Below are 27,677 nucleotides of genomic sequence, written 5' to 3'. Positions count from 1 at the left end.
GGGCCTCATTACGACCCTGGCGGAAAGTGACTGACCGGACCGCAACAGCGTAAATAGCGTTTCCGCCATTGCACGAAGGAGCAAAGTGCGGCCAATCACGACCCATCGGGCACGAGCATTACGCCATGGCGGAATCCGAAAGGCTGCGATGGCGGAAATGACCCCAAAACGGCCCTTACCGCCGCCGTACGCTGCACCAGGTGCAATACCGCCACCCATCTTAGCGGTCACCGTAATGAGCGGTCACCGTAACGAGCGTGCACCGCAAATTACGGCCACCGTAAATATACGGAAACGGAAGTAAAAGCATGTGGCCGGAACGGGAAACAGCACGCCGCACAACTATAAAATCCGAATCCCAACACAACCATAAAAAATCCGACCCTGACACACATCCCAACCCGTTAGCAACCCCAGTTAAAAAAATAAATATGGGAAAGGTAGCCAAGAAAGCGTGTGACCGCAAGCGGCAGGTACACTTCTCCCGAGAGGAACTGACCGTGCTCACCGAGACCCTCCAGGAAAATTCCGCCGTCGTCTTCTCCAGTCAAATGACCAGGACGGCCCTTGCCAACAAGAAGGCCATATGGGCCCTGGTGGCACAGCGCGTAAGTGCGGTGGGGACAACACCCCGCACGCCACAGCAATGTCGCAAGCGGTGGGACGACCTGCGGATCCGCGTACGCAGCATACTTTCTGCGAACAGGAACATCGCCACAGCTACCGGGGGGGGTTCAGAGTCGCCCATCAAGTTGACCCCCTGGGAGGAAATCTGCGCCTCCACCATAGGAATGGAGAGCATAGAGGGAGTCGGAGGGATGGAGAAAGGAGTGCCGACATCCGGAGAATCAGGTAGGTTGGCCAAGAGAAACAATGCGAAATCCACAAACCACGAACATGTGCAGTACCATGTGACCCCATAGTGCAATACATACTTTGCCCTGACAGCGCCCTCTAAAAGTCAGAATGAACAAACAAATCAATCAAGAAGCCATAAACAACCCCTACATGTGCAGCATGCACCCCCTAACTGCAGGCAGCCAAATGAATGCATCCTCAATCCACACGAAAATGAGACCACCTCCAAGGCCCAGTCCCAAATCAGCCACATGTACCACCCCAATGCATTTGATACGTTGCCATTCCAAATCCGACAGACCCATAACTAACGCTCGCCCCTCTTTACTCCACCACAGGGTCCGATACCAACGACGAGCTGCAGGACACCCCTACCAGCACGCCTGCAAAGAGGGCCAGGACCAACGTCCCAAGAGCCTCCACCTCAGGTGCAAGGATCAAGACACGGCAGCAGCAGGAATCAAGTGGCAGCACACTGGAGGGGACTGCAACAGGCACCCCAGCAGCCAGCAAGTCCACAACCCCAGCACCACAGGTCCCCCCAAAGAACGTATCTGATGGCACTGCCTCTGGTGGTAGCAGCACCATAGGTGACACAGCTGTCATGCCAGCATGCTCCGACACGGAAAACAGTGCTGGCGACGTAGGTACCATCCATGACCTTTCCCAATCCCCCTGCATGTTCCATCCCCTACACCATGACGAAACCACGCAGGGGCACCCTGAAGACGACGACTGGCCAACCCCCACAAGTCCTGTGCCAAGGCAACATGTGTTGAGCAGCCCCCCTGTCACACCACCGCAAATGTCCATGGCCCAGCAGAGGCAACAGTCCCTCGACCTGCTGATCGAGCAACAGCAGGAAGCGTCCACGCTACTCAAGGACCATGCAAATGAATGCGGGGGTTCCAGGGCAGCCATGGAAACATCCACCGAGACACTCAGGGCACAAATAGAGAAAAGTAGTGAGAGCCTCAGGGGAGAAATGGAGAGAAGCACCGAGAGCCTGAGAGCACAAATGGAGAAAAGCACCGAGAGCCTGAGGGGGGAACTGCATGCGACGTCCAAAGACGTTTGTGCTGAACTTGCTGCTGTGCGCCGTGTGCTCTCGGAGCTCTCACAAACCCTCAGAGACATGCATGGACGCGAGCAGGCAGAGACATCATCCGTGGCAAGTTCCGTCCAGGGCAGCCCCCAACGCAGATCTGGCAGGAACCTGCGCTCCACGGGCAGGGGTGCCCCTGATACCCGTAGAGGGGGCTTGCAATAGCGTCTACCCACGGACAGCATGCATATTTGGACACTGGTGTTGGGGGGGGAGGTAGTAGGGTGGAGGGGGTGTGTTGGGCTTCACTGGGTGGCGGGTCCATAGGGTGTATAAATCAAATCACATTAACAATACAGCACCTCATTATCATCCAATGACATGTGTGGACATTGATATTTGCGTACGAGGCCTTCATAGGCGTACAGTCCACAATGTGCCTGTACTACACACACACAGTGCCACAGGTCCCCTTTCCGTGTAATAGGCACCATGCGTGGTTGCTAGAAGCATGCATCTATGATGCTCTGTCGGATTGCACGTACATCCTGTGCCTCATGGACTCCTTGAGGTGCCTCCACATCCCCACCCTCATCACCATCATCATCTTCAGGTGCATGCAGTACAGCGTCAGGGGGCATGGGCACATTCCTACGTATGCACATGTTGTGCAGCATGACACATGCCATGACCATCTTAGAAACCTTCTCATGGCTGTACATGAGTGCCCCGCCAGACCTGCTGAGGCTGCGGAAACGAGCCTTCAGTAGGCCGAATGCCTGTTCAATGACCACACGGGTACGTGAGTGGGCATGGTTGTAGTCCTCCTCATGCTCGTTCTGTGGGTTCCGGATTGGTGTAAGGAGCCATCTCTTCAGTGGATACCCGGCATCACCTGTATGAGACGAATTAAGGGTGTCAGTGGAATGATAGTGCTAAGTAGCCCCCCCCCCCCCCTGCAAGGTCATTGACGCATCAAATGGGCCACGATGTCATGCATGGAATGAGACTCACCGAGTAGCCAGGATCTGTGCCCTGCGTGTCGCTCCATGTAGCGTGGTATTCTTGTGTTCCTCAGGACCATAGAATCATGGGTAGATCCTGGAAATCTGGCACAACAATGCGTAAAGATCTTGTTGGAGTCACACACCATTTGCACATTGATTGAATGAAATTGTTTCCGGTTGCGGTACTGGACCTCCATGGCATGTGGGACAACCAATTCTACATGGGTGCAGTCGATGGCACCAATGCAACCCGGGATGCCGCCAAGTGCATGGAATCCCACTTTAGCGTTGGTAATCTCCTGGTACGTGCGTGGTAGTGTGATGTGGTCGTCGGCGTGCTTCAGGAGGGCATCGTGCACTTGGAAGAGTGTCCGTGAGAACAGTGGCTGTGAAATGCCATGCAACTGTCCCACTGTGTGCTGGTAGGTGCCTGTGGCCAGGAAGTGGAGTGCAGACACCACCTTCAGTAGGGGTGGGATGGCGGTTGGGCTATCTATCATGCTCACGAGGTCAGCATGTGTCATGTCCACAATGGCGATTATGGTGTCCCGGTCCAAACGGTAGAGGGTGTGGATCTGCTCAGCAGTGAGGTTGAACGGATCGGCTCGGAGGCGTGGGATTGCGGGCCGCCTGCGTGGTGGTAGTGGCAGTGCTTGTGGGCCTTGCTGACCCTGCCTTGCCCTCCTCCTCCTCCTTCTCCTCCGTCTCCCCTGTGCGCCCGGTTGTTGTACCTGTTGTTGTTCGTCGTCTTCTTGTAGTTGTAGCACTTGCAGTGCTATCTGGTACCCCAGGCCCAACATCGCTAGTCCTGCCGGTAGCATTTTGGAGTGGGAGTGGTTGTGGGAGGGGTTTGGGTCTGCAATATATGTGCTGTCGGCCTGTATGGCCTCCACCTGTGCTGATTGAATGAATCTGTGGCAGATGCAATCCCTTCTGGCCGAGCACGTCCCGCACGTAAGGCTGAATTTGGCCGCATGGCATCTTGGGATTTGAATCATGTATCAAATCCCGATGGCAGTGTGATGTACTTTGACTGATTTTCATGCTATGCTCCCATTGTTACACATGCTATGATTGCAGCCGCTTCCATACCTGTGAAGAGTCAGTGGTATGTAGGGCTCGATCGATGGCCGACCCTCATGCAGCACAGTAACGTACTTCACCGACGGGCGTGGCGTGCCATTTGTGATTGCAGCCAGTTAGCATCATGACACACAGCCGCACTACATTGATGTAATTGTGAATGCAAGCGGTCACAGAAGCCTTTTCGACGTAATGTTGCAAGTGAGGAATTCGAAGGCCAGCATTTTGGGTTTTGAAGTAGCGGCGAGGATACGCCCACAGGTCTGGCTGGAAATGTAACGTTCTATTGTAGTATGTCCTTGGGACATGGCCCATAACGAGCAGGCAATGAATGATATGAATTGAATGGGATGCGCAACAGCGTAGTGGACGATAAGGCAGGACGTTCCCAAATCCATCTTGCTTCACAACACTACAGATCCGGCCAGGGGCACAGTGGTTTTTGCGGACTGCATTACGCACAGACGCGATGGAAGTTTCACATATTATGTGAGTGAATATTCATGCGTTTTCATTGCGGGATGAGGGAATGATGTGTGGATGCATGGACTGATGATTCCGTTTAGGGTCTGCCATGTACATGGGTTTTTTGATTCACTCCCCTTCCCCTGCGTTATGTGATGCAAGGCTGCCATAGTGGGACATACGTCTATCTGCCCTTGTCGGATCCTCCCTGTCTCGACGCGCCTTCATACACTTGTGTCTAGGCACGTTACTAATCCCATGTCATGGGTTCTATCTTGACGGACGCATGCACAGTAACCGACGTTGACAATGGTGTATTTAGCTCGATTGGTTTCGTTATGATTCGATACTGATTTAGGGGTGTGTATATTCCTTTGGAGTGGGCTAGCATGCATATGGGTGTGGATTTGGTGTGTTGAATGAAGATTGTAATGCATCATGAGTCCCGTAATGCAATCGGTTGATTTGTGTTTCTTTTGGGTGACAGGTATCTCCTGCCCTATTGCAGATGCCATCTCTACGCCACTCCTCCAGATGGTTTTTACTCTCGACTCCTGCAGCTTCGGGTGAATCAGTGGAGCACCATTTCGATCATATGGGACGATCGCCAATGGGCCACATGCCCTTACGCTGTACTGGTGGCTAGGTGCAACATTTCGGCCTTTCAGCTCGACTAGTGCCTGCCTCATGGGACGGACCTGCGGTTCTTGCCGCTTCCATGGTGCCTTTTGGAACGTTGATGTAGGCCCTGTGTGCCATGATGGTACAGGGCGTCACACAAGTGGAAGCCGGTCAATTATTGCAGATGCAGCCCTCGGTGATGATGGTTGTTTTGGTGGTATTTTGCAAATTGCTGTGGGGCCTTTGTCATTTGGATGTGCATTTAAATTGTATTCCGATATTTGTCGTGTTGCGTTGTTCTTTGCAGGTGATGTGGCGAATTTCGCTTTGTGGCGGTATGTATTGCGTGATGATCTGCATTGTGTTCCGCCTTCTGAGTTGAGTTGCGTGGTACAGTACTGGCCGCGTTTGCCTACGTAGCACAGTATGGTCACGGATAGGGGCTGCCATTGTGACTGTTTACATGATGTGCTGTTCAGGGGCGGGGGATTGGCTTTTGGCCGACTGGTGCCTGTCAGCCAGGTCGATTGGTGGAATGATGGGTTGTTCAGAATGTGGCTGGTCACAGGTGACTGTGTTTGCGTGCGTTTGTTGGAGGGGGACTGGGGTCATGTCCATTGGAATAGCTTCTGTATTGATGCCATCTGTGCCCTGCAGCTCCCATCGGCCCCTCTTGGGATGAGCCTGGCTGCTCAGTCACTCTGCCGACTTGTGTGGTACATGCTTCTGCTGATGGTTGGTTTGTTTACTGGCATGAGTACAGGGCTGGTGCAATCCCCCTCAGGATGCTGTTTTGGATGTTGCCTTGCGCTGGTGGCAAGCGATGGGGGACTACTGTTGTTTTGTGTCATGTGTTCTTGATTTTCATTTTGATGTATTGTACCTTCACATGCCTGTGCTGCGTCAGTACGGCTATGGTGACATGCCGTACATGGATGCCCACTCACGGGGCGCTTTGAGCCCCTGCATGCTTTTCTACGTTGGCATGCATGGGTGAATTGTGGATTTCACTGGTTGCATAGTGTGAGTACATTGCGCCTGCCAGGAGTTGTGCAATGAGGCCAGGGAGTGGAGTACAGGCACTCAGTGGGCCATTTACGGTTGGTTCGCGTTGCCGTATTTCTCGCCATGGCGGAATGGTACTTTACGACGTGCTTGATGGCGTTCAGTACATGTCCGCTAGGGTCAGAATTCGCGTACCGTTGCGCCATGGCGGTGATTCCGGTTTTGCAAGGCGCGCGTGCGCGTACTTGGTGCAGTTAGCGTTGCCGTTCACTGCGGTGTCGCTAATGGCATCGTACTTTACGGTGACGGGTCATGATCGCAACGAGCGGTGTTCGATGGCGGTATTGCATTTCCGCCATCATTTTTCCATTTCCGCAAGGGTCGTAATGAGGCCCAATACATTAAAAAAATATATTGGCACTTTACACTAATTCACATAGGCAGTACTGTTTCTTGACTTCAAAATCACATAAGAGATTGTTGAAAAAACACAAGCTTCTTTATGGAGACTTTCAGTGGCTTTTCCATACAGGGCCCTCGGCGCAGTTGTCGGACCACATGGTCCACCAATTACACACCATGTAACCAATACACCTTCTTGACTGCTTACCATCAACAATGTGCCACTGCTTCCATTTGACAGCTTTATTCATCTGTGTCACTCTCTCCTGACACTGTGCAGTGGGTTGGTTGGCCACCATGCACTTGTTACACTTCCTTATATTCTTCTGGCTCTTGCCACTGTAAGTTTCCTCATAACATGCAGCTCCTTGTACTCTTCTGGCTGTTTTTATAGCTCGTTTTGTCATACAGTACAATTCCTTGAATTCTATTGACTTTAGTCAATACTTGGTTTCTCAGACAATACAGTTTGTGGTATCAACCAACTTCACCACCTTTCTTTCACTCCATTCAATATTCACGAGTACTCAAAAATTGCTTTCACTCTGTTCAGTATTCAAAAGTACTTATTATGGCTTTAATTTAGTTCGCTATTCAAAAGTATTTGTAATTGCTTAGTTCGATAGTCAAAAGTACTTGTAACTGAACAAGTCATATGGGCTCAACCGCCCCCTCTCCGTGCCCGGCCCCGTCTCCAGGCGGACTGAATGGTTTCTGCATACGGCGGTTCCACGGGTCTGTGCCTGTCACAGTTTACCTTCTGCCTGCAGCGGCTTGCCTCTGTGTTGTGCTGGCATTCAGCGGCTTTGCTTTTCCCACCGGCAAGCTCTGCACTCCTCTGTACTCCTGCAAACCTCTCTCCTACACGTACGCCACTGATTGTGGCTCTGGCTCTCCCAGCTGGCTTCAGCCACTCCGACTTCGTCTCCATTTTTATAAGGCTTCCGCCTTTTAAAATTCCTGCCATCATGATTGGACAAAAAAGGACAAGACTGCTCACTGTTGAAGCGGTAGTCCTGCCTTACTCTTGCTTTCTTCCTCCTCGTCTCAGTTCCCAGTCGAGGTATTTATTTGTGTACATTTGTAGAATGAAGATGTGTTGCTCTAGTTGGTCTCCTGCTTATCTCAGTAGAGTACTGTTGATTCTTGGGGAATGTTGTAGGGGAAAGACAGGGAAAGGGCTGACAACAGCCTTTGAAGGCTTGTGGCATGGAGGGTTCATTATGAAAAAGAAAAAGGGGATGCCATGTCTCACCTAAGGGCATCCTCTCTGCACTCCCCAAGTTCCTTCCACCCAGGTGATCCTCCCCCCACATCAACCCCCAGGGTCAGGATCCAAAAGCAATGGCCTTCCCTGGCCAAACGAGAGGAGGATGCACGGGAAAAAGAAGTGAGGACGCCCTCAGGATCCTCACTCCCACCGGAATTACTGGCGGGACACCGGCAAACTTATAATAAGGGCCATTAACTCTCAGAAGACTGCTTTGCAAAAACACTGGCAGTCACTTCAAATGCAAAGTTTGATTGTAAGGCTTGAATAAAGCGAGCTCAATGAATTCCCATGAGGTGGTGTTCGGCAGAGATGGGCCGGAACTGGGTGGAAATGGCCATTTTGATTAGCATGCCCATGGCAGTCAATGGGGGTCATTAAGACACTGCCGGCCCGGTAACATGGTATTACCGGACCGGCAGAGTATTAGTTTGCGTGCCGGATGCCCTCCCGCCCGCAGACTTTCACGGTAGCATCGGTACCGTTATTAACTGTGCCAGTGCTAGCGTCATCCCCAATCCCATTGAGTCCTATGATACTCAAATGGGAATGGGGATTTACCATTTACCGGCACCTGACTTCCAGGAACACCAGGGCCATAATCCCCTGGTGTTTCCGGAAAGCCAGGTGCCGGTAAATATTGCAAGTCCGGCGGCAACCTGCCGGTTTCACCAGCAAAGTTACCGCCAGACTTGTAATGAGGCCCAATGTGTGGGGAAATAACCAAACAACACCTCCAAACTGTGTCCCTCCTCATAGGCCATTGCTCCCTATCTGTACTCTAATGCAATAGTTCAGCTTATAGGTGGATAACAATAGCCCAAACAAAAAAGACCGAAGGGCCTTCTCAAGACATTTATAACAAGCAGGCTACAGAGTCCAACCTCTCTAATATTGCTCAAGCACCAGCAACAAGTGTAAGAATTAGATGATACTTTGAATATCATTAAGATAATTTAGTTTCTCCAGCATGGGGTCTGGCATGGATTCACATGCTCATGAATATTCCCCATCGTCAGGCTGGGAATCCTCGGTAAAGAAAAAATCAGTATCAGTTTCGTTTCTGATCTGTCTTTCTTAGTAGTAACCAATCACTGGTTTCTGGGTAATACTGCCCCCAGCCAATGACTGCCCTCTCCTTAAGCCCCGCCCCTGGCAGCCATCCTCAGATTTTTACCGCACGTTCAAGTGTTGGGAGTCCTTGTGCTTTAGCTCTTGAGCTTTTACTGCGTTTTGCGATTTTTCAAAGAGTTTAATCTTATTTTTTCGGTCAATCGAGCCTCAAGCTCCACTGTTTCTACTTCCGATCACTGGGGACCCGTTTTGGAATTTTCTACGCCCCTCAATTTTCATCGAGCTACGCTTCTTGGAGGATTCCAGAAGATCTGAGGCCTACCTCATGGACATGGCCCAGGACAAGGGAAGCTCGACACCCGGATCCAAGCTGTTCAGGAACTGCCCTGGATGCAGATTACAGAATGTTTTCAAGGAGGACGAGCATTCGAGATGTCTCTACTGCCTTCATGAAGACAAAACGCACGTGGAGAAGGACTGTTCGTTTTGCAGGAACATGTCGCAACGGACCGTGAAGGATCGGCGCATCCGCCTCCCCAACTGGCTGGAAGGAAACAGCCCAGCAGTCGAGAAGAAGAAGAGGTCCGAGCGGTCTTCTAAGTCCTTTGAGGGCGCTCTGGCGACTGCGGCCCAACAGAAGGCAAAGCAGCGCGAGTCCCCGGGCACCGGGAGCAACGAAGGGTCGGGCTCCTTGGCTGCCAGGTAGGGCGTGCTTTCACCGACGCCATCAACCACGAGCCAACGCTCTGGCTCGGGGAAGAGAAAATCCGAGAACCCGGGTAAGCTTCTGGAGAAGCCCCGGTCGATCTCGAAGACAGCCGAGGGGGAGCGAGGCGGTGACCCTCCCCCCAAGGTGAAGGCCTCAAGCGCACCCAAGGTGGTGAAGGCCTTGATTCACCCGGCAAAGGCCTCTATCGAGGGAGTCGTGGTGGCCCTGGTGAAGCCTTTGGAGGCTACGCCAGTGGAGGCGACCTCGGGCCCAGAATTTCCCTGCCACCACGAAGGGAATCCTCTTTTCAGCCCATCGATAAGACCCCCGTGAAGACCCCGGTGGAAAAAGAGGGGGGGCGGTGGCCATTACAGACACGGATACAGCCTCTGAGGAGGAGCTGGTTGAAGTTGTGAAAGGCATTAACAAGAGGCTCGAGGAGGTCCGATCCCACGGGAGGAACCCCGAGGAGGCGGACGAAGAGAACGACGGTGGCACCGACGAGGCTCCCGTAGATGAGGAGCAACCATTGCGCCCGTCGCAACCAGTGCCCGAGGTTCAGGACAACTCGGTGGCCATTTTGATGGCAATCCAAATCTTATGCACAGAGATAAGGACAAGATTGCCCCTCACCCCAACGGATGACTCAGCAGAACCGGGCCCTTCGGGAAGCCCTCCAAACAAGCAGAGGAGAGTTCATCCACCCCCGCCATTCCAGCCCTCGCGGCCCGCTCAACATTCATCTCCTTCCCCTGATCCTAGGGATGACACGGGAACGGATACGGCCACGACGTGGACAGATGACAATGGTGGTGATGACGGAATGGGCCTTCCATCACCACCCCCTTGGGCCTCCCCGCCCGACGAAATTGGCTCCTTCCACACCATGATTGCCAGGGGTTCCGAGCTCTTTTTCAGCTCTGCCCTGAGGAACAGAAGAAGGAAGGTTTCCTCTATCAGCGGCGCAAGGCCAAGAGGAAGACGGTCCTCGCGGTACCATTGATTGACGATATCTGGGGGACTTGCTCTCCTGAAGAACCCGTCCTCTATGCCTGACAAGAGGGATTGGTAAGAGAAGAAGTACCGGGTCCCCGATTCCGCCCCTTTGTGCCTTAGGGCACAGCCGACCCCGGATTCGGTCGTCTTGGTGGCGGCCAAGAAGAAGACGGCAGGGGCATCATCCTCAACTTAGACCTCCCCACCTGACGGCGAGGGAAAGAAGCTGAACGCCATGGGACGACGAGCCATCTCGTCTGCTGCAACGACAATTAAGTCAGCCAACGCCCTAGCGATTGTGGCCCACTACGACAGGGAGCTGTGGTACAAGATTGCTCCCCTGCTGGACTTCCTACTGGACGACAAGAGGTCGGAGGCCCTGGACATCCTAGAGGAAGGTGAGGTGGTGTCGAACCACGCCATAACGGTGGCCACAGATACCGCTGACACCGGATTCCGCCAGTTGGGCAACAGTGTTTCTCCAGCATGGGGTCTGGCATGGATTCACATGCTCATGAATATTCCCCGTCGTCAGGCCGGGAATCCACGGTATAGAAAAAAATCAGTATCAGTTTTGTTTCTGATCTGTCTTTCTTAGTAGTAACCAATCACTGGTCTCTGGGTCATACTGCCCCCAGCCAATGACTGCCCTCTCCCTAAGCCCGCCTCTGGCAGCCATCCTCAGATTTTTACCGCACTTTCAAGTTTTGGGAGTCCTCGTGCTGTAGCTATTGAGCTTTTGCTGCGTTTTCACGCTTTTTCAGGAGATTTTTCTCATTTTTCAGCTAAATAGAGCCTCAAGTTCCACCGTTTCTACATCCGATCAACGGGGATCCGTTTCGGAGTTTTCTACGCCCCTCAAGGGTGAAGATTTTGTCGAGTTACGCTTTTGGTGGATTCCAGAAGTTCCGAGGCCTACCCTGGACATGGCCCAGGAGAAAGGAAGCTCGACGCCCGGGAAGCTGTTCAGGACTTGCCCTGGATGCCAGCTTCAGAATGTTTTCAAAGAGGACGAGCATTGTTATGCCTCTACTGTCTCCATGAGGACAAGACGCACAAGGAGAAGGACTGTGCGTTTTGTGGGAACATGTCGGAGCGGACCACGAAGGATCGCCACCTCCGTCTCGCCAACTGGCTGGAAGGGAAGAGCCTGTCAGGCGAGAAGAAGAAAAAGAAGTCAGAGCGGTCTCCTAAGTCCTGTGAGGGCGCCCCGGCGACAGGGGCCCAACAAAAGGCTAAACACCGCGAGTCCGCGGGGACCGGGAGCGCCGAACGGTCGGGCTCCTTGGCTGCCAGGCAGGGGGCATCCTCCCCGGCGCCATAAACCACGAGCCAACGCTCTGGCTCGGGTAAGAGGAAGTCAGAGAACCCGGCAAGCTTCTGGAGAGGCCCCAGTCGATCTCGAAGATTCCGGCAGAGGGGGAGCGAGTCTCGGACCCTCGCCCCAAGGTGAAGGCCCCAGGTGTCCAGAAGGTGACAATGGCCTTAATTCACCCTGCTAAGACCTCGATTGAGGATGTCGCCGCGGCCCTGGCTCAGCCTGTGGAGGCTACACCAGTGGAGACGCCCTCAGGACCCAGAGTCTCCCTGCCACCGCGGAGGGAGTCGTCTTTCAGGCCCATTGAGAAGACCCCCACAAAGTCCTTGTTGGAAAAGGTGGGGGAGGGGCTAGTGGCCATCATGGATACGGACACGACCTCTGAAGAAGAGCTCATCAAAGTCGTGGAAGAGGCCCAGCCCATTGGGAGGGATCCCGACGAGGGCGACGACGAGAGCGACGGTGTCGCCGACAAGGCTCCTCAAGAGCCCTCGCGCCTGTCGTTTCCGGCGCCGCAGGACACCTCGGTGGCCATTTTGTCAGCGATTCAGTCCTTATGCTCGGAGATAAGGACAAGGTTGCCCCTTCCCCCGACGGAGGTACCTGAGCCAGACCCGACGGGGGAACCGGAGCCAGGACCTTCGGAGAGTCCACCGCATAAGAGGAGGAGGACGCATCCTACGCCACCTCTCCCACCTCTGCGGCCTGCTCTGCCTTCCCCCCGGTATACTACCCACGGGGATGATACAGGCACGGACACGGCTACGACAGGTACAGATGACGATGGGGGCGACGACGGGACGTGTCCCCCTGGGCCCCCTGCTCGGGCGTCCCCGCCCGACGAGATTGGATCCTTTCATGCCATGATTTCCAGGGCATCCAAGCTTTTTCAGCTCTGCCCAGAAGAAAAGAGAAAGAAGGGTTCCTTTACCAACGGTGCAAGGCTAAAAGGAAGACGGTCCACGCCGTACTGCTTCTTGATGACATCTGGGATGAGGGGCTCGCCCTCCTCAAGAACCCTGCCACGGCGCCGGCAAAGAGGGACCGGTACGAGAAGAAGTACCGGGTCCCCGACGCTGCCCCCTTGTGCCTTCAGGCACAACCTACCCCGGATTCGGTCGTCTCAGCGGCGGCAAAGAAGAAAGCAGGGGGGGGCATCGGCCTCGACATCAACTTCCCCGCCGGACGGCGAGGGCAGGAAGTTGGACACAATGGGACGACGGATCATCTCATCCGCAGCGACGACTATTAAGGCGGCCAACACCCTGTCTATCGTAGCCCGCTACGACAGGGAGTTGTGGTTCAAAATCGCCCCTCTGTTAGACTTCCTTCAAGACGCCAAAAGGGCTGAGGCCCTTGAAATCCTACAGGAGGGGAAGATTGCTTCGGACCACGCCATCACAGTGGCAACGGACATCGCCGACACCGGTTTCCGTCAGTTGGGCAACAGCGTTTGCTTGAGACGACGAGGATGGCTCAAGGCCACGGATTTCCACCAGGACATACAAACCAACGTTTTGGACATGCCATTCGACGGGAACAACCTGTTTGGGAAGGCGGTTGATGAGTCCTTTCAGGCCATCAAGACAGACATGGAGACTGCCGGGCACTGGGAGTGCTCCAACAACGACGGCCGTCCTTTCGGAGCTCCGGAGGCAGACAAGGTGCCTCCAAGGGATCCGGCAGTGGCTCCTCCACTTACCGCCAAGCGGCAAGATCTTCGTCCCAGGAAGCCTACAGGGGACGCGGCAAGTCAGGTGGTGCCCGTCGTCGTCGACAAGGAGGTCAAGGAGCCAAGGCGTCCTCCAAACAAGATTGAACCGACTGTGGGTTCGGGCCCCCGCCGACGCACCCCGGTGGGAGGCCGGCTGGCGAGATTCGTCAGCGTGTGGGAGTCCATCTCCACCGACCGTTGGGTGCTGGACGCCCTGGCCCAAGGGCACGCCCTCGAGTTTCAGAAGAAGTGCCCTCGCGTTCCACCCATGGCCAGGAAGGAAAATCACGTCCCTCAACTACTGTTGGAAGTAAGGGCGATGCTCAAGAAGGGTGCCATCGAGCTCGTCCCAAAGAGGCTTCGGGGCTCTGGAGTTTACTCAAGGTACTTCCTCGTAAAAAAGAAGACAGGAGGATGGCGCCCCATCCTGGACCTACGACGACTGAACAAGTACATCATGGCACAGAAGTTCCGTATGGTCACCCTCCAGCATGTGCTGGGACAGCTGGAGGAGGGCGATTTCCTGTCGTCATTGGACTTGGAGGATGCCTACTTCCACATCCCCATTCTAAAAAGACACCGAAAGTTCCTCAGGTTCGTAGTCCAAGGGCGGCACTACCAGTTCAAGGCCCCCCCGTTCGGATTGAAGTCGGCACCCAGGGTGTTCACCAAGTGCCTCGCGGGATCCACGTCTACCCCTACCTGGATGACTGGCTCATCCGTGCAAGGACAAGAGAACTCACCGTCGTACACACAGCAGGGACCGTCCAACTTCTCACGGATCTGGGCTTCTCCATCAACTACTCGAAATCCCACCTGGTCCCGTCGCAGGTCGCACTGTTTCTGGGAGCCAAGCTCGATACAGTGTCGCGATTGGCCTCGCCGTCGGAGGAGAAGACGAAGGTGTTGGGCAAGGTGCAGCGCTTGTTGGCCACGGGCGTGGCCAGGGTGAGATCCATCAAGTCCCTGCTCAGAATGATGTCCTCATGCATCTACCTTGTGCGCCTGCGCAGGCTACGGATGTGTCCTCTACAAGAGTTCCTCGATGCCCATTGGATACAAGCAACGGGCAGCTTCGAAGACAGGATCCCGCTCAACAAGGTTTTCTGCCAAGCGATTCGATGGTGGGGCACCCGCGCGCATCTTGCGGCGGGCAAGGACTTTCAGACCCCGGTACATCATGAGACGGTGACGACGGACGCCTTCCTGGAGGGATGCGGAGCGCACACCGGAGATCTGCACGCGAGAGGCCTTTGGCTCCCGGAGGAGAGGCCACTCCACATCAACATCCTGGAACTCCAAGCAGTGTTCTGGGCCCTCCGGTCATTTCTCCCTTCCCTCAGGGGTCAGGTGGTGAGGATCTTCACCGACAACACCACCACAATGTTCTACATCTGGAAGCAGAGAGGCACCAGATCCCCAGCCTGGTCCAAGGAGGCCCAGGATCTGTGGCACCAGGCCATCGCCCAGGGAATGTTTCTGGTGCCCTTCCATCTAGCAGGAACAAAGAACGGCATCGCCGACTCACTCAGCAGGGAGCTGCGCTCGTGCCACGAGTGGGGGCTGCGTCAGGATCAAGTGGATCGACTTTTCCAACAATGGGGCAAACCCCAGTTTGACCTGTTTGCGTACGGCGACGAACTCCAAGTGCCAGAGGTTCACCAGCAGGTTTCCCCAGCCGAGGAGCATGGGCGATGCTTTCTCATTCCCCTGGGATGGCCTGTTCCTGTATGCGTTCCCTCCGTTGCCGTTGCTGCTCCGACTCACCAACTCAAGAGGTCCCGGTGCAGGATGATCCTTGTCGCACCGGCGTGGCAGAGACAGACCTGGTTCCCAGACACTTCTGGACTTTTCAGCGTCCCCCCCTGTCAGACTGTCGACGGACGCAGATCTTCTCTCCAGAGAAGGAGGCGCCATCCTCCATCACGACCCAGAGTTGCTGAACTTGCAGGCCTGGCTCCTGCAGCGCTAGAGTTTGGAGGATACGATATCCAAGTGGACTGCAAGGAGGTGCTTGCAAAGGCCAGAGCGTCCTCAACTCTTAAGTGCTACGAACACAAGTGGAAGAGGTTCTCTGTCTGGTGCCATGCACAGAAGATGAACCCTCTGCGAATTATGGCCCCTCAAGTGCTGCCGTACCTGCTGTTGCTGGCCAAGGCGGGGCTAGCTCACGTTTCCATCAAGATCCATCTTGCAGTGATTTCACGTTACACCAGAACTACGGGACGGTCATCCCTGTGGTCTCACCGCCTGGTGAAGGAATTTATGAAGGGACTCTTCCGATCGTTCCCGCCAGTGAAGCCTCTGGCCCTGGCATGGGAGCTCAATGTGGTGCTTTCCTGGCTCATGGGGCCGCCATTCGTGCCTCTGCATTCTGCACCATCGAAATTTCTCTCGTGGAAAACAGCGTTCCTTTTGGCCATCACCTCCGCATGATGAGTGGGAGAGATTCAGGCCCTATCCTGCAAGCCTCCATACTTGACTTTCCACGGGACGAGGGTGGTGCTGAGGACGCACTCCTCCTTCATGCCCAAGGTGCCGTCGGACTTCCACCTCAACGAGCCCTTGGTGTTGCCAGTTTTCTTCCCGTCGCCTTCGTCGCTGGCCGAGAGGACTTTCAACTCGCTGGATGTAGCTATAGCGCTGAAGTTCTATGTGGACCGCACAAAGAGTTTTCAGAAGACATCACAGCTTTTTGTGAACTTTGGACCTGTGAATCAAGGTAAGGCCCTCTCGAAGGCTTCCATTTCCAGATGGCTCTCCGGCTGTATGTTGCGCTGTCATCGGTTGGAAAACCGACCATTGCCCGGCCGTCTGAGAGCCCATTCGACCAGAGCGATCACTGCTACTACGGCATTCTTGTCTGGTGTGCCCCTGCTGGACATCTGCAGGGCTGCTATGTGGAGGTCGACACACACCTTCACGAAATTCTGCTGCGTCGACCGGGATTCCAGGGAGGAGTCCAGGGTCGGCCAAGCAGTGCTGCGCAACCTGTTCGCCTGAAGGTGGGCCTGGGAGGAGGTAAGAGTTGCTTAATGTTGAGTTTATGTAATGCTTAATGTTGAGCCTTGCTGCCTCCCGTGGTTGTGCATGTGTATACTGCTATGTATTCCTATATTCATGAGCATGTGAATCCATGCCAGACCCCATACTGGAGAAGGAACAAGTTACTTACCTGTAACTGTTGTTCTCCAGCATGGGTCTGGCATGGATTCACATGCGAACCCTCCCTCCTACCCCTCTGCAGCTCTTCACTTGGTCATACTGCCACTTTACGTGCTACCAAATCTGAGGATGGCTGCCAGGGGCGGGGCTTAGGGAGAGGGCAGTCATTGGCGGGGGGCAGTATGACCCAGAGACCAGTGATTGGTTACTACTAAGAAAGACAGACCAGAAACGAAACTGATACTAATTTTTTCTTTACCGAGGATTTCCTGCCTGACGACGGGGAATATTCATGAGCATGTGAATCCATGCCAGACCCATGCTGGAGAACAACAGTTACAGGTAAGTAACTTGTTCCTTGTTAAAGTATCATCCCAGAATCCAATGTTGCTCAAAATTGTATAGCTTCCTGTTCCAATGAGACAGCTTATTGTAGAGTGCATACTCCACTGGTGTATTTAACCACTAGGTCAAGCTCATCATGATACATATTTGCTTAAAGCGCCTAAAGGCCATTTCACCCTTTCATCATTCTATTTTATTGTTTAAAGCACAGACCTAGCTTAAGAGTAGTAAAGAATTATACAGGATGTGGGTAGCAAGTGTTGGGACTGTCATCTTTTAACAGTAGCGCAGTATTGTTAGTTGCGGCCTGTACATCCGTTGGGATTAGTCCTTGGTCAGGTGTTGTTGAAAAAGCCATGTTTTGTGAGATTTGCGAAATTGGAGAACTGTGGGGGCATTCTGAGCCGATTCCGGGATCAAGTTCAACATGTGGGTGTGTGACAACCGAAGGATTGTTTGCAGGTCCACTCTTGCAGTCAAGTTGTGATTCAAGCCGTTTGGCCGATTTGCTGCATCAGGAGTGTGTGCCACTTGCTATGTGGAGCTTAGCCTCCAGGTATGCTGGTGTGATGTTCGTGACTTATTTGTAGATGATACACGCAGTCACTGGTATATGTTGTATAAATGTTCATGGGTTCTTGCATCTGCTACCAAGATGGTTTATATCCTACAGAGTTTTATCTGGGCAGAAGCCTTGGCATGTCATCCATCTTAGTTTGGTGACATTAGTACCTAATAACTATTATTGACTATTTCGAAAGCCACAAAATATAATTCAATTATCCAGTGAAGATCCACACCACTACACTGCACACTAAACTGATCTCTTTTGGGGAAGGCTTATCCCTCTGACATTTTTAAAGAATTCCTTGAGAGTTCTGCTCATATCTAACTGTTCCTACTAAAACCTAAATCTATACATTGATTCTGGTGAATAACTTTAGGATAGAGCTGCTATGAGAATTTAAATCTCTGTTTACTAACACCATCATGTATGCTAGAACTGCAATCTGATATGTTCATCTAACCTCTGAAGAGTCTTGTAATCCAGCTAACTTTGAAGAATATAGATATTTGTATAGTTTGGAGTTGTCCTGACTGTATCGGCCCAGGACTTGTGTCAATAACCCAGTCAAAATGCCGTTTTGTTTTTTAGATGGGATGCTACTATCAAGGATTTGTTTTAGATCACCCCAACTCTGCGGCCACACTCAGAACATGCTCTGGATTAAGGTATATTTAAAAGTTCTATCTTCAGGTTACTTTCATAGCACTTAGTAGTCGTCATCGTCACTCTCTTGTCAGATAATGTTTTTCATTTCTCAGCATGAAATTCTGAAGGAATACAAATATTATTTAGTTGTCAGAAACGTTAGGTGGAGATTCCTGAAACAGTTTGACATTCTTCTTCACATAAAAACTTTGAAGCTTCCAATTCTAGGAAGGACTAGTATGGCAGCAATGTTGGTCTACTTTTTTGTCATTGCGATGAAATATGATACTGCCCATAATAAGAAGAACAAAGACTGTTATGTGCCATGCCCAAAGATGTACCACACATTGCTTCAGTGTTTTTTCAGTCATAATGTTAAACCAGAGATAATGTTAAGGACTCCCCTTCCGTGAAGGAACTCCCTGCCCCACTTTCCTACAAGCCACTCAGACCATCACTGCCTCAGAAGGTACAACCTGATCAAACCATTGTTAGCTATTGTAATAAAACTTCCAGTATTCAAATCCAGTGAGAAGAAGAAGAGTGGCAGAGTAATGCTGATCACTCCTCCATGGCAAGTAGAGAACACTGTGAAGAGAGGTAACTACGGAGTAAAAAGGAATACTTAAGGGAAAGAGAAGGACAAAGATCTTTCTCTGGGGAGGACCCAGCTCAGATGCATAAAAAACAAAGAAGGACATTGGAGAGTTTTGTTCACCGAGCAGGTGAAGCCCAAGAAGTTTGAACCTAGCAGAGAGAAGCCAGGGAATTTCCAGGAGGTCCTCGTTTGAGAGAAAGTGGTGAATTAAGGCGGAAAAGTGGTTCGGGAGCCGGCAGCAGGCCGTCTCATGTTTGTGTGTGTGGCAAGCATTGCCAGATGGTGTTGTCACCTCAAGGAGGTCTGACAATGACGCCGAGACCATCCAGCAGAGTACTCAGCAGAGCCACTTAGAGCGAAGCTGAGAGACAAAGGAAGGTGCTGAAAGTGTTTATTGACACAGCGTGATCCCCACCCCACAGGAAGAACCGGTGACGCCAACCCGACAAGGTAGAGGGAACGAAATGGTGCAAGACCCGGGAGGGGCCACGGGCAGGTGCTAAACAACAGGGACTATCACAAATACAGAGAGATCATCATACTCCTCCCACTAACTGTGATAGTCGCAACGAGTATAATGAATACCGAGATACGCATCATAATTGCCCCAGTAACTGTAAAAGCAGTGAAGTATATAACGAATAACAAGAAACTCATCATACTCGTCCCAGTAACGGTGGCAGCAGTAAAGAATACAGTGAATACCAAGGGACTCATCATACTCATCCCAGTAATTGTGAAAGCAGCAGAGTATGTAACGAATACTGAGGGACTCCTCACACTCGTCCCGGTGATTCCAAAAGCAGTAAAGGTAGTGAAGAAAGTCAAAAGACTGGTAATACCTTTTTCAGTGGTTGGGTAGACCAAGACTTTAGCAAATATAAGCAGAAGAACCTACATGTTGGTTCCCATTAGTGGAAGTGCTTAGAAGATAATTAAGTGGTAAAGGGACCGGGGACGGGGAAACTGGTCTCCGGGGAATGAGAGACTGAAACAAGTAAAAGTGAAAGAAATATTGATACAAAGAAAATCCAGAGGAGTAAAGGCCAAGACCCTCGAGTGAGGAAACAAGGAACTGTAAATAAGTCAAGACAGGGGATACATGAGAGAAGATGGAAGAGCCCCTTGAGGAATTAAAGTAACAGATTAACTACGTCACAAGGAACTTTCTCAAGGTAGACTATGAAGGCTGAAAAGGCCTGTCAGGGAGAAGGGAGTCATTCTCCTAGAAACCCTTATTTATTTTGTTGGTTGATACATCCTTTAGTGGAAGGTTCTCTGTAGGGTCGTTTTTGGACAGAAGACAGACTATTTTGATTTGGACTACGTCACTGGCGACAAACTCCATAGGTAGATTTATGTTAGGTAGGGAAACCCCCCTTTTTGTTAGGGATAAATGTGCTTTTTGATTATAATTTGAATAACATCACAGATAGAAATGCAACCTCTTTGCCAGCCTCATTCTTCTGACTTACCACTTATGTTGTCAGGGGTGGGATTCCTATCCACCTTCAACGAAGTGGAAGACCTGACAAAAGAAGTGTTTGTTTTATGGCCAGGCCTCGTGATCAGCTACCTCCCATTGGCACATAGGGGATGAAAACCTAGCCTGAAAAGACAAACTGTAATAGTCCCACAATCCAGCCCTTTCATGTCTTACCTACCAGATAACACTGTAGCATTGAGAATTCTCATGACACAATAGAAGAAGGAATATTTTAAAGAACTAGGACAGAGACGCTACCCAAAACAGAGATGAATACCATTGAGGTCTGTGATGAATCCTGCAGAATCCTCACAGTAACCCTGCCTACAGTCTCCTCCAAGGTAGCCAGGGAAAGGCAGATGCTTCCTGATCCTAACCCTGGGGTTGGTATTTGCCGGAAGGATCACCCGGGATGAGAAAGGCCCCGGGGGAATGAGAGGAATCTGTTGGATGAGACGCAGTATTTGTCTTCCTCTAGGAAGGACATTTCAAAGGGATTGTGTCCTCTGACGTATTCCTTATCTTTGATAATTCGTCTCCAGCTTGCTGGCTTCGGAAATTTTTTCGCTGTAGAGGGCGCTGTGCATCGACGTCGCCGAGTCGATGTCCCTCGACAGCCACCGTATTGGCGCCGTCGTCACCATGCCCATAAATAGCCACGTGCGGCGTCCATTGCTCAGTTCCGTTTTCTGCGCTTCGTGGGGCCTCGGAATATCGTTGCTCAGTCCAGTCAGATAAATCCTCTTATATTTACTCAAAATACCAACTCGTTCTCGATGGCTTCTTCATCGGAACCGATGACTCCGCGGTCCGGCTTCAAAAAATATCGAGACCGCGGTAAGAAAATGTCGATAACAGATCCACACAGGATCTGCTTGTGGTGCTTGGGAGTCGAGCACCATTGTTCGGAGTGTGAGGACTGCATGTCCATGATGGCGTAAGCCTTGAAGGAGCGCAAGGGGAAGCTCGAGAGAGGTAAGTCAGTCAAAACCTCCTCGAAAGTTTCTTCGGCCGAGTCGAGGCATTCGTCTCCTCGCCGTCAGAAGCATTCCCATTCTAGGTCTCGAAGTAGCTCCCACCATTCGTCGAGATCTAGACACCCAAAGAAGAGACGTCGAAGATCCCCTTCCTCATCATCTTCTGTTTCCCCAGAAAGGGTCTCCTGCCCCACAAAACACAGCTCTCAGGCTGAGTGGGAGGAATTCAGGAAGAAAATTCTAAGCGTCTTCGAGAAAGCGGCCTCGACCCCCTTGAAGACAGCTGAGGGTGATACCCCGGGTGAAAAACCCAAAAAATCAAAACGCCTCGAGTCGCTGCACCCGGCGAAAGAATCCACCCGAGAGCGCCACGGGCCATCGGGTAAGAAGGCACCATCTTCGACCCCGTCGTCGAAGATCCCTTCGACGCATGGAACGGCGCCATCGACGCCATTGTCGAAGATCCCTTCGACGCATGGATCGGCGGCATCGACGCTGTTGTCGAAGGGTTCTTCGACGCATCGGTCGATCGAATCGACGCCATCGTCAACGCCGACATCGACGCCGATGAAAGAGAAAACCACGGCTACTTCACAGCCAACGGTGATACCAAGAGCCTCCGTCATGACACCGAGACCGTCGTCGACATCCTCGAGTAGGATCCCGATCCTCTCGAGTTCTTCGAGGCCTCTTCCAGTTTTCTGACGCCTTTCTCGGCGCCTTCGAAGCCTGTCACATCGGCGTCGACGACATTGACGCTTTCTCGCCCAATATTGACAAGTTTGGCTCCTTCTGCCTTAGAAATGAGTTTTACACCATTTCTGAGGTCAGAGCACCCCGGATTATCTTCAATCTATGAAGAAGAGGAGGATTCTGACCAGGAAACCTTTGGGTTGCAGAGGACCACACTACCTGTTTCATAGGATTTTACCTCTGAGGAAAGAAGGTTGAAAGACCTACAGGAATCATTACATGAGGCAAGTGGGCTGGACACTTCTCCAGAAGTGGAATTTGTCAAACCAGACCATGGGGAACATGCCAAAACACCCTATAGATCCCTGATGGCAAGGACTATTGAATTTATGGGTTGGTCTGCGCCTTCACCTGTTTTTTAACAGGATGACCTAACAGACATACTAGACAAAGGTCCACAGGAGGATACTGTGGTCCCCTTCCATGCAGCCTTGCAAAGGAAGATTTCATCTAATTGGGAAACTCCTGAGGTTATCCCTGCAGTCAATAAAAGATTGTCAGCCAAGTATAGGGTAGCTGCGGCTGACCCTGAATACTTATCAAAACACCCGACTCCAGAGAGACTGGTGGTTTAAGCGGAAATTTCATCAAGCAGCAGATCTGCTTACCCTACTGTTCCACAGGATAGAGATGACAAAAGGTACGATTCTATGGCAAGAAAAGTCTTTTCTGCTTGTAGTATGGCGTTGAAGTCCATCAACACCACCTGTACGCTCGCCAGGTTCAGTCACACACTGTGGTAGTGTGCTTCATCAGCGGCTGACTGCATACTGGAAGGAGAGGAAAGAGAAGCCTTCCTTAACCTCATCAAAGATGGCAAAGATGCCATGTGCGAGTAACTTCAAACTGGCATCAATTCTGCTGACAGTGTCAGCAGGACCATGGCGGCAAGTACGACAATCCGCAGGCATGCGTGGTTGCGAATGTCTGGCTTTGCTCCTGATGTACAGGCCAGACTTTTGAATATGCCCTTTCACGGCTCTTCTTTATTCGGTAAAAAGGCTGATGACAGTCTGGAAAAGTTGCAGACATCTAAAGCAGCGGCAAAATCTTTAGGAGCTGCAATCCGCCAAACTCCTTTTCGCCCCTCAGGAACCTCTGGGAGAGGAAAGTCCTTTCGCTATTATTCCGCATTCGGGAAAGGCAGAGGAAAGCCGGCTCAAAGAGGCCAAAGGAGATCCACCCGAGCTGGACGGGTCAAAAGTACTAAAGCCGCAGCAGCAGCATCTGCATCAGCCGCCCCCAAACCACTCTGAGGTCTTTCCACACAAAACACCTGTAGGGGGCAGGTTAACTCACCATCTGACGGAATGGCAGGCTATTACGTCAGATGCTTGGGCATTGGAGACAGTTGCCCAGGGTTACTGCCTACCCTTTTTACACATCCCTCAGAGTCATCCACCGGGGCACAGCTCTCTAAAAGTTTCAGATCCGCTCCTCTTGGAGGAAATTATAGACCTGCTAGAGAAAGGTGCCATAGAACCGGTACCTGTAGCGGACAGGAACAATGGCTGGTACTCCCCTTACTTTCTCATACCAAAGAAGGACGGAGGACTGAGACCCATCCTGGACTTACGAGAATTGAACAAGTTCCTCAGGAAGGCCAAGTTCAAGATGGTAACTCTCTCTCAGATCCTTCAGGCCCTCCAGCTCCAGGACTGGCTGGTATCTCTGGACCTTCAGGATGCTTATTTTCATGTGCCAATCCATCTCAAACACAGGAAATACCTGAGGTTCGCAATTGGCGACTCTCAATATCAATTTCGAGTTCTGCCATTTGGGCTGACCTCCGCCCGAGGGTCTTCACCAAGCTAATGTCGGTAGTGGCTGCGAGTCTAAGGAGGGAAGGGATCCACGTCTACCCCTACCTGGACGATTGGCTGATCAGAGCTGTATCTTCGGAACAAGCTCAGATCCAGCTAGATTATGTCTGCCACTTCCTTCACAAACTGGGCTTCTCCCTCAATTTAAAGAAGTCACAGATGATACCATCACAGAGACTCCAGTTCATTGGAGCGGTCCTGGACACTTCCCTGGGAAAAGCCTCGCCACCAGAGGTGAGGGCTCAAGATATTCTGCAGATGGTCAACAAGTTTCAAAATGCCCAACGCCTCCCAGCCTTCGACTTTTTGAGGTTGCTAGGCCTCATAGTATCCTGCATCTTCCTTGTGCCAGAGGCTCGCCTGAGAATGAGATCTCTTCAGCGAGCACTGAGAACTCAGTGGTCGCAATTCTCAGGGAGAATGACAGATCTCCTCCGGATTCCGGACAAGGTAGCCCATGACCTTCAAAGGTCGGCCTATCCAGAGAACATCTTGAAAGGAGAACTGTTTTGACAACCATGGCCGGAGATAACAGTAGTCACAGACGCATCACTCAAAGGGTGGGGAGCCCATGCCAACAACTTGACCAGCAGCGGTCGTTGGTCTCCATCGGAGTCCAGACTACACATCAACCTATTAGAGCTGAGAGCGATCAGACTAGCGCTAAAAGCTTTCCTGCCATCAGTACAGGGGAGAAATGTCCTGATAATGACAGTCAACTCGGTGGCCATGCACTACATCAACAAAAGAGGAGGCATAGGGTCACTGCCACTGTGCAGAGAGGCAATGCAGCTCTGGTTTTGGGCAATTCAAGAAGGAATCTCTCTATCGGCAGTCCACCTAGCTGGAGAGAAGAACTTGACAGCGGACGCTCTGAGCAGGCAGAGCACACTCTCCCACGAGTGGGAGCTAGCTCAGGCAGTCATTCAAGAGATCTTCGCCCTTTGGGGAACCCTGTGGGTGGATCTGTTCGCCACCAGCACCAACAGGAAGTGCGATCTGTTCTGTTCAAGGGAATTTCCCCCAAGAGGAGCTCTAGGGGACGCGTTCGTAGTAGACTGGGAGTTCCCACTCCGTTACGTGTTTCCACCAGTCCCTGTTATTCCTCAAAAGATCAGGAGGTTGAGAAGATTCCGGAAAACCATGATCCTAATTGCCCCGGACTGGGCCAGGAGAACGTGGTACCCGGACCTTCTACATATGTCCATCTGTCCTCCAATCCGTCTTCCACTCAAAGATAATCTTCTCTCACAGAAGGGAGGTCAGGTTCTCCACCCAGACATCAGAACCCTCAACCTTCACGCTTGGCTTCTGAAAGGGTGAGGTACAAGGATTGGGACCTCCCTGATGATGTCATGGAGGTGTTGCTTTCGGCCAGAAGGCCAGCAACAAAGTCTTTATACCGCTGCCGTTGGAACAAACTTTGCAGCTGGTGTAGAGAAGGGAATATCAACCCTTTTTCATGTGGTACACCAACGGTGTTATCGTTTTTACTCTACTTGGCAAACTCAGGCCTTCAAGTTGGCACTGTAAAAGGCTATCTCGCAGCGCTTTCAATCTTCAAGCGCACTGCGGAGGAACCATTGTATTTCAAACTACCTCTAGTAATACAATTTCTCAAGGGATTAACTAATGTTTATCCTCCAAGACCATTCCAAGTTCCCTTATGGGACTTAAATTTAGTCTTAAATTTCCAAATGGGTACTCCATTCGAACCACTCCACTCTTGTTCGCTGAGATTTCTCACTCTTAAAACTGTCCTATTGGTAGCACTAACATCTGCTAGCTCTCTTTTGTAAACCCCCCCATACAATTTTCCATAAGGACAAAGTTGTCCTACAGGTGAAGCCTAATTTCCTCCCAAAGGTGGTTTCTGAATTTCATATCACTCAGAAAATTACCTTCGTTCTACCCTTCTCCCCATCCGGGGAAAGAGGAAGAAAGGCTACATAGGCTGGACCCAAGGCGAGCTCTGAGCTTTTACATCAGCAGACTGGCTAGGATTAGGCAAGCAGACCAACTGTTTGTGGGATACTCAGGTCACAAGTTGGGACTACCCATAACAAAACATACCATTTCCAGGTAGATTATTTTGGCCATTCTGGAATGTTACAAACTGGCAGGGAAAGAGCCACTCCAAAATCTTAGGGCTCATTCAACCAAGGGTATCGCAGCCTCTTCGGCCCTCCAAAGAGGGGTAACGGTCGGAGACATATGTGCGGCTGCCACATGGTCGTCCGCACATACATTCACAAAATTTTACAACCTGGATTCCTCCACTAGTCAAGAGACCAGATTTGGCAAAGCCGTATTACATTCGGCTCATTCCTAAAAGGGATACATGACATTATTACTCCCACCTCCAATTACATGCCACTGCAATGGGAGTCTATCAAAGATAAGGAATACGTCGGTGGACAAAATCCATTCGAAGAACAATTTACTTCTTACCTTGTAACGTTCTTTCGATGGGATGTTCCTCCGACGTATTCCTTATCGCCCCTCCCATCCATCCCCGCAGTAATACTTCCCTTGTGGTTGCAGTTTACGCTCCTTCAAGGTAAATAACCGATTCAGGCATGACTTATCTTATGCTACAAAACGGGACTGAGCAACGGATGCCGCGCGTGGCTATTTATGGGCATGGTGACGTCGGCGCCGATACGGTGGCTGTCGAGGGACATTGACTCGGCGGACGTCGACGCGCAGCGCCCACTACAGAGAAAAAATTTCCGAGGCCAGCAAGCTGGAGACGAATTATCAAAGATAAGGAATACCTTGGGGGAACATCCCATCGAAAGAACGTTACAAGGTAAGAAGTAACTTGTTCATCTGTGATACCAAAATATGTAATGGCTTGCTGTCAGATGTGTTAATTTCCCAAAGTGACTATCTTAATGTGGGTAAAAACAACTATAACCACTTATGTATCAGGAGGAATGAAACCCCTTTTAAAATCATAGACATAAATAGAGCTGAAAGCTCTCATGACTTCCAGGGTAATGGTAAAGTTGAGTCTTTAAATATCTAGAAAATCCCCATTCCTCTGTAAAGCCAAGTTCCTCATTGAATCCTTATGATACCCTTCTGGGGAATATAATTAATGGAAGAAATGGAAATTATATTAATATTCCTGTTAGAGTAACTGATTTGTATGCTGTGGACTCCAACTTGCACAATTCCCAAAGTACTGGGATGAGGAAGAGGGCTGCAGAGGCCCAAGACTGCATAGTGCAGCCTATAAGTGGTAATGAACCATACCTGAGGGAGGCTGTGAGGCATAAAAGGCCCCCTGAGGTGCAGGCCATTGAGAAGAGCAAAAGTAGAAGGTGGAGTAGTTGTAATACCTCCACGTGGCAGCAGAAGCAGAGCAAAAAGGCTGGGACCATCATAGTGCATCGAGTGGATGTCGGTCCTGAGAAGGTCTTTGTGGTTCCAGACTGTTAATGCAGAAAATGTGCAGCCGGAATCGTTGGAATTGGCACCTTTCCCCCTGAGGACCGTATCTGCAGAGGTCGTGCAGCAGAAAGCGCATCATTTGAAAGCTTTCCCCAATGTCAGTCGGGCTCTGGTGACAGGCGAGCACCGGTGAGGATTCTGGGCCATGAAAGAAAACAACAGATGAGAATCGAGAGGCAGCGAGGCGAACGGACGCAGGTGAGTTGGGGCAACAGAGGTCCCTCCTGGGCCTCTATGGACACTTTCTGGCGCCTGTTTGGGGCCCGCTGCCCCGGCCTGCATCCCTGCTTT

At 51.5% G+C, this 27,677-nt stretch overlaps 1 protein-coding gene across 1 annotated transcript in view; it reads left to right on the top strand.

The window, feature by feature from the left end:
• Positions 1-27,677, top strand: part of LOC138491245 (disintegrin and metalloproteinase domain-containing protein 9-like) — a 2,911,326-nt gene that overhangs the window by 462,684 nt on the left and 2,420,965 nt on the right. The window contains exon 5 of the mRNA XM_069617655.1: positions 18,234-18,310. Coding sequence (XP_069473756.1) covers positions 18,234-18,310 — 77 coding nt within the window. The remainder of the gene's footprint in view (positions 1-18,233; positions 18,311-27,677) is intronic.

This window comes from Ambystoma mexicanum, chromosome 10 (genome assembly GCF_040938575.1).
Source record: "Ambystoma mexicanum isolate Mex_15411 chromosome 10, UKY_AmexF1_1, whole genome shotgun sequence".
In the NCBI taxonomy this organism is placed as follows: Eukaryota; Metazoa; Chordata; class Amphibia; order Caudata; family Ambystomatidae; genus Ambystoma; species Ambystoma mexicanum.
Note: the sequence above shows the minus strand (reverse complement) of the source record. Positions and strands in the feature narration are given on the sequence as shown.